At 36.7% G+C, this 12,700-nt stretch overlaps 2 protein-coding genes across 3 annotated transcripts; both read left to right on the top strand.

Moving 5' to 3' along the window:
* Window positions 1–4,494, top strand: LOC112319920 (olfactory receptor 5AP2). Its single transcript, XM_045185310.3, has 2 exons — window positions 1–162; window positions 2,076–4,494. Exon 2 carries the CDS (start codon window positions 2,106–2,108, stop codon window positions 3,042–3,044), a length of 939 nt encoding a protein of 312 aa, XP_045041245.2. The 5' UTR covers window positions 1–162; window positions 2,076–2,105; the 3' UTR covers window positions 3,045–4,494.
* Window positions 4,495–8,063: 3,569 nt separating this feature from the next.
* LOC112319943 (olfactory receptor 5M5) lies at window positions 8,064–12,645 on the top strand. 2 transcript variants are annotated; one of them, XM_024577337.3, is made up of 2 exons: window positions 8,064–9,036; window positions 12,562–12,645. In XM_024577337.3, exons 1-2 carry the CDS (start codon window positions 8,134–8,136, stop codon window positions 12,583–12,585), a joined length of 927 nt encoding a protein of 308 aa, XP_024433105.3. In that variant the 5' UTR covers window positions 8,064–8,133; the 3' UTR covers window positions 12,586–12,645. The 2 variants fall into 2 exon arrangements, with proteins under 2 accessions (XP_024433105.3, XP_071077719.1); XM_071221618.1 differs by lacking the exon at window positions 12,562–12,645 and having other exon boundaries at window positions 8,064–9,136.
* The last annotated feature ends 55 nt before the right edge of the window (window positions 12,646–12,700 follow it).

Genomic DNA, 12,700 nt, shown 5'->3' on the forward strand with positions numbered 1-12,700 from the left:
TCTATCATAGCTGAGTCCTTTATGCCACTTGCATTTTCATCAAAGCTATAAACTTCATGTTAAATGACAGAAAACTTGTATTCTCCCCAAAACCAAATAAATGAAACAAAAGTAAACTAGTAACCACCACTAATTCCAGTGAATATTTCTTAAGGACAAAAGGTAAGATGATTTAATTTTTAATTTATCTCAGTGTTCAGATATAGAAAGTTTCCAAGAGGACTCAAAAAAATTCAAGTAGTTAAGACTAAACATCTCAATTGTAATATGTCTGAAACAGTGACTTTTTGGTTACCAACTACAGTAATCTGACCTTTTTTCAGAAGAGAGAAATGTGGAATCATTAGAAACAGAGAATTTTATAGAATATTGAATATATGCATACACACACACATGAATGTATGCATACATGTATATCTATGTGTGTGTATAAGTGTGTTTATGTGTGTACAAAACAGGGAAGTTTAATTAATTTCATGTAGAAAGAGTGCCAAAACACCTGGCATATTTAATGCCTTCTGAAGGGCATCAAATAGAATAATTTTATACTCTTATATGTATAAACTGAGAAAATGCTTATAACTTTCAAACTTCATCATATGTATTTATATATGTATGTATGTATATACACATAGGATCATATATATCATAGAGAATATAATTCTATTTATGTCAACTTACATTTTTGTTATATGTGTAATGTGTATTTGTATACATATGCATAAAGCAGAGCTCTGTGAAATGGCTGCAAAATTTTAAAAGTGATTAGTTTACTATAAGGAAGAATTTAACTAATTTTAGAGACAGAAAGATTAGTTAAAGACTATTGCAATAATCTAAGTGAAAGAAGATGTTGTTGGCTTGGGCCTTGGTGGTAGGAATTCAGGTGGTGGGAGGTAATTGTCTTATTGATATCGATACTTTGAAAATAGAGGCAACATAATTATCTGTTAGAATGGTGATGGATTATGTGAAAAAGAAAAGAGATCAATTTTCTAATATTTACTTGTCTTCATTTGAGCAAATGGAAGTACTGAGCTGTCATTGATTTAATTTTTGGAACAAATTAAGGGAGAACATTAAGGGATTCAATTTTGGGGCATATTGAGTTGTTATTCAGTATCAATGCAGATACGTGAGTAAGAAGTTGATTATAGGTCTGGAGTGTGGAAAATAGGTCAGGGCTGGAGACTTAAATTCAGGTGTTGTAAGTATACAGATGATATTTAAAACCATGAGACTGAATAAGGCCACTAACGTTGAGTATAAATAGAAAGAGAAGGAGAGCCAGGACTGAGCTCTGAGCTACTCCAACCTTAAGAATCATAGAGAAGAGGTGCAATAAGCAAAGAAAACTGAAAAGAAGCAAATGAGGTAGGAAGAAAAATCAAAGACTGGTGTTCTGGAAGATGAGAGAAGAAACTCTTTCAAGTAGTAAGCAATGAACTCTGTCAAATGTTACTGATAGATTAAAAAGGTAAGGACTGGGAACTGACCCCTGGGTTTGGTAACAAAGATTCCTGATAACTGACAGGAGCAGTTTCTGTGGAGTAATGTGGTTAAAGCCTGGCTTGAGCAGGCTTAACAGAAAATGGAAACAGAATTGGATATAGCAAGCATATTCACCTGTATCATATTTTTAATTGCCAATGAAAGAACAAAGGAATTGGATACTAGCAGATGAAGACAGAAGGATCACGGGGGAGGAGAGAAAAGTCGGGAGGTAAGATACGGACAGACCAGGGTCAATCATCAAAGACTTCACACACACACACACACACACACACACACACACACACACACACACACGTGCATACACACAGTACATTTTAAAAGGTGCAAGATTTATACGATCTGAAGAGAAACCAGAGTATCACATATTACATTTTAAACAAAATGGGTTACTGAGCTTATTTAAGGAAACATTTTTTTACTGAAATAAGAAAATAAAAAAGTTTAATGCATATGTTCCCAAGACATCTTAGAACCAATGTTACTTATAGCCAAGAATTAACTATTCAGTTTTCCTGGTATTGTTTTTTACAATTTATTCTTTGATTTCTTTCTTATCACAGCATATGAATGACCTGTTCTGAGACAAAGGTATGAGCAACCATTCAAAAGTGACTGAGTTTATTCTCCTGGGATTCAGCAATCATCCAGAGCTACAATCCATTCTTTTCATGGTGTTTCTAGTCATCTATCTCGTCACTGTTTTGGGGAATCTTGGCATGATCCTATTAATCAAGATTGACTCGCGTCTCCACACTCCAATGTACTTTTTTCTCAGTAACTTGTCCCTTGTTGACTTCTGTTATTCTTCTGTTATTGCCCCTAATATGCTGGTGAATTTCTGGATGGAGAATCCAGTCATTTCATTTAATGAATGTGCCACACAGTTCTTCTTTTTTGGTTCCTTTGCTGGTATCGAAGGCTTCCTGTTGGCCGTGATGGCCTATGACCGGTATGTGGCCATCTGCAAGCCTCTTGTCTACACAGTTACTATGTCCCCCCATCTTAATGTCCTTCTGGTGTTGGCTACATATCTTGCAGGCTTTATAAATGCTTCCATTCACACTGGCTTCACCTTCCAACTGTCTTTCTGCCATTCAAATGTCATCAATCACTTTTTCTGTGACACTCCACCCCTCCTGAAACTCTCTTGTTCTGACACGCATGTCAACGAGGTTGTCATTTTTGCTTTTGCCAGTTTTAATGAGTTGAGCTGCCTTCTGACTATTCTCACTTCTTATCTCTACATCCTCGCTGCCATCTTGAGGATCCATTCTGCCGAGGGGAGGCACAAAGCCTTCTCTACTTGCGCGTCCCACTTGTTGGTGGTTACCATCTTCTTTGGCACAATCCTGTTCATGTATCTGCGCCCCAGCTCCAGCTACTCAATGGAGCAAGACAAAGTGGTGTCTGTGTTTTATACAGTGGTCATCCCCATGTTAAATCCTCTCATCTATAGTCTTAGAAACAAGGAGGTCAAAGCTTCTTTAGGTAAACATTTTAAAACACCCTCTTTTCACTTCTGTACTTAGCATCGCAAAGCATGGAATTTTAACACACTGAGAGAACATAAAAATAACCAAGTCTACCTTTATTTACCCCAGCTCCATTTAATTCTATAATGATGTTTATTATTATTATTATTTTTCTAATAGTGGATTTGGACCAAATGTCCCAGGCATCCTAGAGAACATGATTATTCTGTATAAGTTCCACTTATTTCACAGAATCTATGAGCTTGAAAATAACCCAATGTCCCTATTAAGAGGTGGAAAGCCCAGTAAAAAAGTAGGTGGGGCAGAGAAAGACCGAGTGATGGGAGGAATGGCTCCATCTTAGTCCTTGTTTGTTGACTGTAATTAGATGGTGGTGTTTGTAACTCAAGAGAACAGGTGATGAGGAGTAGGCTAAGCCAGAATATGATCAGAGAACTAAAGCTAGGCTTAGAGACTGCCTCTTATCCCTAGCAAACCAGAAAACAATATCAGAGCTTGATCCCAATAGAGATGCCAAAGTCAAGTAGTTTTAACCTGGACAAGTAATCTAGACTGCTGAGGGAATAATGGGGACAAACTGCTGTGCAAATATATGGGGGAATCACAGAACAAGAACTAAAGTTCGTGGAGCAGAGGTTTCTGGGACTTAGCACAGAGACATTCTTTATAGTTCCTGAAGACACAGTGTCATGTTGTTTGATCTCGGAATGAGTAAGCAGTTTAAGCCTAAAGAGCTAGGGCGAGTTGGACATCCTTTCCTTAATACCTTTGCAGTTAACAACACATATCTATTTTACTGCTATCTTTAATTGGCACAGGTTTAAAGCTTTCAGTTGGTTTAACTGGTATTTTCATAACTGGGTTATTATCTCCCCAGGAGGACTAGATTTTCTTACAGAAAGTGACCACAGACGTGTCAACAGAAAATGTTTTAAACTGGGTGGGATTGGGTTTAACATACCAGGTGTGATCCTTGCATATTCCTTTGCCATTGGAAGACTAGTGCATCCCAGTGCAAACGCAGCCACTTAAAAAAGACTAAGTAATAATTTTGCTTTCAGTTACTGCCTATGTTTTTTGATAAAATCTAAACATTTAACCTTCCTTTATTCTGCTTTTCAGACATTGCATATTAAAAATATGTATTTTTGCCTATCAAACGGTTCCTGTCCATCTCATCATTTTTTTTCAGGAGACCTCTTCATATTTTAAGACAGAGCACATGTAGTATCTCCTCTATGATTCTCCTGACCCTCTGTTGTTCCTCCCAAAGCAGACCCATGCCCAGTCCTGTGATTTTAGAGATATTGCAACTTTAATCAAGTTCTTACTCACAGAAAAATAATAATAAAATACATTGTAATGTTTCCTGACATAGACAAAGCTCTTTGAGAAAAGAAACCTCTTTATATTTACCTTTGTATCTCCATGGCTCCAAAATAAACCATCAATAAAAGTTTAAAATTAAGAAAGAGTCATTCTAGTTGAAGGTGCTGAAAGACAAGCTGTTGCTTCTGGCATCTGAAACGTAAAGTATCCAGTAACCACAATTTCAATAAGTCAGTGTTAGAAAACTTTTGTATCTGTTTGAGACTGTTTTATTCTTTTAAAAACAAGCTGTCTTATCTTTTTTTGTAACTAAACATTTTAGTAAACTGATGCTATCTCAGTGTGTATATATGCAATTTTACACAGATGTGATTTCATCATGTAATAATAGAATATTCAGGACTTTTTCCATGAAGGAACACAAAGTTAATTCAAACTAACATGGCCCTAGCCCCCCATGTCTTTCTCTCTCTCTCCCTCCCTTTCTCTCTCATTTCCTGTCTTATACATGGGTTCACTTATTCTCTCACAGACTTTTCACATCATGGCCTCAAGTTTACACACTTTTAGGGCGACTGCACTGCAGTCAAGGGCACATTTTTTTAGAAAGTACAGTTGTTGCCTGAAATGGCTCAAATGCTTATCGGGTTGTCAAATGAGAACATCCAAACCTGTACAGAATTTTTGTGAGAGTTTATTTTAGCCAGACCAATGACATTTCCAGGGAGCAGGATCTCAAATACTCTGAAGAATGACAGTTTTGCAATTTATTTATACCTTTGGAATTAAGGAAGGGACATAAGGAAGATTACATGAAGGTGGAAGAAAGCCAGGTCCTGACTCAATAAGATTCTGTGCTCCCTGGAGGGTGGTTCCATTTCCCAGGGGTCTGAAAAAGAGGCTCACTCTGGCCTCTCAAAGATGTGTTAATCTAGCTGCACAGAACAATGGACAGGGCTTAAGGCAAAGTTAAACCTTTGCTAAAGAAGTTGTATATGCCTGGGAATTGACCATAAAACTACTTAAAACAAAGAGGCATATAATGTTTTGGAAAGTATTTGCTCCAGATGAGGTAAAGTGATACATTTAGTAAGATACAATAAGATCAAAGAAGTCACTCAAAGCACTAGAACACTATGCTATAAATAAATGTCAAAGGCTATGTATAGAAAATTGATAAAAATACAAAAATGCTAAAATTAGTCAAAATAATAGTAATCAAAAATAGGAAATGATAGTCTTTTGTGTATTTATCTCCAATAGAGTTCAAAAAGAGTGGCACTTTTTACATTAAGTGTATCAGAACAAACAATAATATACAGCTTTTCTGGGAATCAATTTAACATTATGTTTTAAGGAGTCTTACAAGTGTTTGTATACTTTTGCTCAGCTATTCAAATTTTAAGAATGTGTTGAAAGCATAATAAGATACTTTGGTTGGCTAGGGTGGCGGGGAGTGGTGGGGGGAAAATGCAGACAACTAATTGAACAACAATAAAATAATTAAAAAAAGATACGTTGGAGGAGATTTTCATTATCATGTTCATTTTAAAATTAAGAAAAAGGAAGCTGGTGATACACTAAATACAGGCAGTCCTCACTTGGCAAAGTACCATATTGTGCAGAATAGAAACATGTCCTTGCTTAGCATGGGTCTCAGGTACCACAGCGCTGTGCAGAGTGAGGTCAGCCTGAATAGAGTAACTGGCTGGACATGGCTGATGGAACAGAGACTTCTGTACACACCTGGGTCCCCCATAACAGTGGGATCATAAAGAAGACTGACCGTCACATGATAGACATTTGCATTTAAATTTATCCAGACACTAAAATGAGGAAGTTCCTAGTTAAGGCAAGGGCAAATCACTTTATATAGTTCTGTATGGAAAAGGAAGTTTACAACATTATGATAACTTTGTAAAATGCTAGGATTCAAGAAAAGTAAGACTGGTTCTTTATATTTATGTACTAATTTTCTATGATGATGAATTATTAATTTTATGAGCAAGAAAACAAAAACTGCATATTTCTTTTTTAAAAAGATTTTATATATTTATTTCTAGAGAGAGGACAAGGAAGAGAAACATCTATTGGTTGCTTCTCACACATCCCCAGTTGGGGACCTGCCCCACAACCAAGGCATGTGCCCTGACTGGGAATTGAACAGGAGACTTTTAAGTTTGCAGGACAGTGCTCAATCCACTGAGCTACAACAGCCAGCATACAAAGCAAGGGAGAGACAAAAAGACATCTAAGGTGACAAAGAGAGAGTCACTAGCTCAACTATATTATCTATATATCCACAGTGTTCGTGGGGGTATCTATTATTGTTCTCATTAAAAATGTGAATCACAAGGCTCAGCATTAGTAAAGTACAAGGTATATGAAGGTTAATTAATCTCATACTGGTTTTTCAGACTCCAACACTTTCCCATTATACCATTCACCATTTTATATCACATGATGTAAACAAGAGAAATTAATATTTCTCCCAAGTCAAAAAATATTATGACACTTAGGAATAAATTAAAATAAATAACAAATCCCGTTACTTCATGGTTTTTTGGGAGATATGCTTCTCTGATGATATTGGAGAGTGGGAAAAAATTACGTCCTCAATGAGCTTAGGATATACAAAAGAATACAACCATAGTGGTTGTTTATAGTCTTAATGACTTTCTGTGAGAAATAGGGATTTGGTCCATAGGGATTTGGTCTCTATATAACAATTCTGTTGTAAACACTTCAGATTCTTTATAACCATGCTGTCATTGGGAAACCGTCCCTTTTTTTCAGGTAATATTAGATATTGTAAAATACATTTTGGAATTTAGAAACATTTTATTCAATAAAATAAAATTATGAGTGAAATGTATTCTGATGAATTAGTAATTGTCTTGAATTACATTCTACTATATCATAATATTCTCCGAGTAAAGGTATTTAAAGTATACGGTGGAATGGCATTTACAATGAGAAGAAAACTAGACCAAAGAGAGCAGTCATCCCATCAATAACCATCGATTGCCTCTGCTTGGGGAAACACTGGTCTGGGTGCTACTGAGGTTATGGCTACAGATTACACTCCTTCTTCCTAAGGAGCTCACACTTTGATGTTGACGCATTTTTAGACCCAGTCGGGACTTTTCATCAAACATTACAGTAGCTACAACTTATGAAGTAGGTACATGTCAGATGTATTTTTTAAGTTTTTACCTTTACTCTCTGACATGAAGGAAGTTACTATTAGTAACCAAATTTTATACATGAGAAACCATAGGCAAAGAGAGATGAATGACTTGTCCAAGCTTCACTGGGAGAGAGGAAAATGGACATGCATTGCAGGATGAGGAAGCAACTTGAAAACAAACGAGTTTAGAGGGCAGGTAGACAGATTCTAATTCTGTAGAAATGTGAGCCATATATCAGTTCTACTGCTATAAGTCCATTCAGCAGTGAGAAGCAGATGGGCTTCAATAATGATGCATTAGATAGTACAAAAAAAGGTATATTGAAAAAATGTGATTACAATTGTAAAGAAAAGCAGTGTTTAAAGATATTGTAACGAAATTGTAAGTGAACAAATGTGACAAAGAGTTGCAGAAAAGATAAAGCATTTTCAATTATGAATAGATTTGCAGTAAAGCATTTAACAAGATGGCTACCTTTATGTAAAGAAACTCTAACTTATTTTAGATATTTAAAACATCATTGCATGGTCACTGGGCTACTTCTTTAAGCCACTTGCATTTACAGTTTGAGAGAAGAGGAGGAAGTATCAGAGGATAATGGATGAATGAGGACAGGCATGAGTCTCTGTTTCCTTGATTTAGACCTCCTCCGAAGCCAAGCAAACCCAATGTCGAAGAAGAACTCCACAGTGGTGACCGAGTTCATTCTCCTGGGCCTGACAGACAGAGCAGAGCTGCAGCCTGTCCTTTTTGTGGTGTTCCTGGCCATCTACCTGACCACAGTGGTTGGCAACGTGAGCATGATCCTGTTAATCAGGAGTGACTCGAGACTTCACACTCCAATGTACTTCTTCCTCAGCCACCTCTCCTTCCTAGACCTCTGCTATGCCACCAATGTCACTCCTCAGATGCTGGTCAGTTTCTTATCCAAGAGAAAAACCATTTCTGTCATTGGTTGCTTTATACAATTCCATTTTTTCATTGCCTTGGTGATCACAGACTATTACATGCTCACGGTGATAGCTTATGACCGCTACATGGCCATCTGCAAACCCTTGTTATATGGTAGCAAAATGTCCAGAAGGGTCTGCATCTCCCTCGTTGTGATTCCTTACACTTATGGCTTTGCAAACGGTCTGGTCCAGACCATCCTGATGCTTCGTCTGTCCTTCTGTGGACCCAATGAAATCAACCACTTTTACTGTGCGGACCCACCTCTGTTAGTCCTTGCCTGCTCAGACACTTACGTCAAAGAAATGGCCATGTTCGTAGTGGCTGGTTCCAACCTCACCTGCTCTCTCACCATGATTCTCGTCTCCTACATTTTCATTTTCACAGCCATTTTGCGTATTCGCTCTGCTGAGGGGAGGCGCAAGGCTTTCTCCACCTGCGGGTCCCACCTGACAGCTGTTACTGTCTTTTATGGGACGCTGTTCTGCATGTATCTGAGGCCCCCTTCGGAGACGTCTGTGGAGCAGGGTAAAATTGTAGCTGTGTTTTATATCTTTGTGAGTCCTATGTTAAATCCTTTGATCTATAGCCTGAGGAACAAAGATGTTAAAGAAGCATTCAAAAAAGTTATCCAAAAGAAATTGTTTGCTAAGTAAATTAAACATTCTGGTCATAGGTATGCAATACATCCTTATTGTCTGACCAATTAATGAGCACCTTCAATTAATTAATTGGTCTTTCATATAATTAGCATATGGAACTTGGAAGGATGTGTTAAATTATTTGCTAGCATTTACAGAACCATGTTGGTAAATAATTAAAAAAATAGTGCATAGAAATTCAAAGACAATACCAGAAGGCATTGTTATTGTTCTTCAAAGTCAATAAAGAACAGACAATACCACTTATGATCTCTTACTGGTGCACAGTTATTAAAGACAGAATTATCAAATGATGCTATGGCAATGACCATTTGTTAGATTTTTATAGTGTTTAGTAATTTTGAAACTACTTTCCAGTAACTTCTTAACCATGACAGATGAGATTTGTTTTCTTCTTCCCTTTGTACAAATTATATTGCAAAGATCTTTGGGCACGTCAGTACCTAAGAATAAAATGCCCCATTTTCTTTAGAAGGTGTTTTTTTTTTTTAAACCAGTATATATATCCCCATCACAAAACAGGTTTTGTGTTTTTATTTAAAATTTTTTATTAGGTATTATTTCCAACCTACAGTCAAAAATATAAAAATAATAGAAAGTCCTCCTGTGTAAGACTAACCGGTCATTATTAAGTCTTCATACAATGCCAATTTTTTTCTCAAATTTTTCAGAGTCTCAGATATTCTAAAATTGAGTCTTTCCTGCCTGATTTGGGCTTCTCCCCATTTCTTGCATTAAACTTTAATATGAAGTTAATGTTTCTTACTCTTATATTGAGTTTTATCATTTGTTAGTATTTCTGAATCCACAGAATTATATTACTTTTTAGATTTAAAATGATGTAAATAAAATCATTCCATATATTTATTTTTATTTATATATTATTTATATTCTCTGCAATTATTTTAGTTTCACTACACATTGTTAGACTTATCCTTTCTGAATCATGCATTAAACTTATTTATGCTGACTAAGCATTTTTTGTTTTTTAGTTTTTATTTTATTTATTTTATTTTATTTATTTTTTATTGTTGTTCAAGTGCAGTTGGCTTAGCATTTTCATAGATATATAGCATAGGGAAAAAGTATAGCATAGGGAAAACCTACTCACTTTTCATGTACTCACTTTTTCATGTACTCAGCTGTGAGTACATGAAACAGTGTTGATAAAGCTGTTATAATAATCATAACCTGTATGTCTTTTTCCATATGAACAACTGGAAACCTACTTTTGCCCCCCCCATCCTGTAGCCTATGTCAATATATAAATGTACCACCATGTATTTATCTATTCTACTGTTGTGGGGCAGTTACATTTTTCCAGTTCATGATATGAATAACCATCAGTACATTTTAAAGTGAATTTCTGAATGTATTCCTGTTCAGGAGATCCTCTCACGTATGTATCTAACATAACTTCTAAGTCAGGAGACACGAGCATTTACTAGATGTAGCCAAATTACTTGATCAACTTACAGTCCTGCAAATGATGTGTAACAACAGAGTGCCCTTTACTCCACATTCTTGTCACCACAATATATTGTCAAACTTTTAAAATATCTTCCAATTTGATGGTGAAAAATATATTCTCATTTCTTTATGTTTTTGAATCATAATTATGGGAGATTCAAATTTTTAAATGTGTGATGCTAATTGAAGATTTTTTCTTTTTCTTTAGTTGTATGTCGATATTCTTTGTTCACTTTTCAGCTGTGAAATTTCATATTTGTTTTCTACATGTGTAGTTACCCCCTATGTATTCTGTGCTAGGTACTAATCTTTTAATGATCTATGCAATGAAAATATCTTCCACCTGTTTGTAGTTTGAGTTTTAATTTTATGCATGATATATTTGGTGGTGGAAATGAAGTTTTTTATTTCAGTGGACCTATTTTAAATGTATTAATCTTCTTTTGATGGTTGTGTTTTGAATGTCTGGTGTCAACAGTTCTTTCCTGTTACAAAGATATTCTCTCTCTTTTTTATTTTTTAAAGTTTTGCTTTTGCATACTTAAGTCTTTATTTTTCCTGCTATCATAAATATTCCAAAATGTGCTCAAATCCTCTTTTTAATAAAACCAATTAATTTTCCATTGTTTGAATATGCATACCTTTCTCATTTAATTTTTACTGCAAACTGTTATGTTTTGAGTTTTCATATGTGTATCAGTCTGTTTCTGGGTTCTTTATCAACTCCTTCATCAACACAAACTGCTTTATAGGACTAGCTTTACCACCCCTTTTCTAGAAGCCTGAAACGTTAGAATATTTTCCTGAAAGATCTGTGACAGAAGATACTGTTGCCTGGGGACGTGGGGTCCTTGTGCTGTCACAAGGCGGGCATGCCAGGAAACCCACAAGGGAGACTGAGGTGTGACAAGATTGATTCAGGTGGAAATAGAAGGCAGCCTGTCATGTCATGGGAAAAGTCCAACTGTGTCTTCAGCAAGGCCCAAACAAAGGCCAATGTCCAGAGTTTCTGCTTCATACTGAAGCTTAGTCGTTTGGAGCCTGCAGGCAGCCTCTGAGCTGTCTCAGTCCCCATCCAGGTAGCTTTGCACTGTTCCTTGCTATGCTGCTGTACCCAGGCTCCTGCCTTAGTCTGCATTTGGAGTCCGCATGGTTGCCAGCTGTGTGGCTGCTAGGCCGGCATAGTTACTATGGAGAGAACACATGAATGAACGGGGCAATTGTGAGTCAGGGACAGAGAAAGGGAGAGAGAGGGCTTTCTTGTTAAGATGAGTTATATTATCTTGGATTGGGACTGACCTGGCATTGTTTCAAAATAACCAATCAAGTGCTCAAGCTTTCATGGGCTTCTGATGGATCCACCTCCCAACTAATCCATAGTTTCCCCAGGCTAGACTGATAGTCCTCTATGGTCAAGCACCGCCCCCTGCACCATTCTGACTTCTATTGCACACGTGCTTACCTCTCCCTATGCCCACAGCAATCCAGCCCTGGACGGGGGAAAGGAGAGGTGTTTATACTTGGAGTGAAAATGCTGTGATCCCCTGGAGTGTGTGAAGCTGTAGCTTTCTGGTGAAGCAAGCAGGCTTATGTTCCCTGGTTGATTATTCTTAATAGTGTTTGATCCCACTTGCTTCCTTCCTTATTAATAACTAGTTAACTACCTATGGTAGCAATACCTTTAAAATGAATAGAAGTATCCATATTCTCTCCAGAGTCTATTTTTATCATTTCTTCAAAAGGCACATGAAACCATCTTAATTGACCCAGTGTGGTGTCTGTAAGAATGAGAAATTAAACTATTTATTGTCTTTATTTAGTCCTGTATTTACCCTCTTATTTTGGCAGTCACTCTCACAATTATTCCTTACCTATGGTTTAACTTATTTTGTAAGGTGTCATCAGTTCTGAATTATTCTTTCTTTCCTATTCAAACTGGCCAATTCCAAGCCAGAAGTGCCATATCCTGAATAAGAGTTTACATGGGAAACAGCAGCAGAAGTGAGGTGCTGTTGCAAGTGGTACACTTCCTGCTGGGCAACTGGAACACCCATCCACATCACGGCATCCTCCTGGTCCTCTTTGGCAT

The sequence above is a fragment of the Desmodus rotundus genome, chromosome 5, assembly GCF_022682495.2.
Source record: "Desmodus rotundus isolate HL8 chromosome 5, HLdesRot8A.1, whole genome shotgun sequence".
In the NCBI taxonomy this organism is placed as follows: Eukaryota; Metazoa; Chordata; class Mammalia; order Chiroptera; family Phyllostomidae; genus Desmodus; species Desmodus rotundus.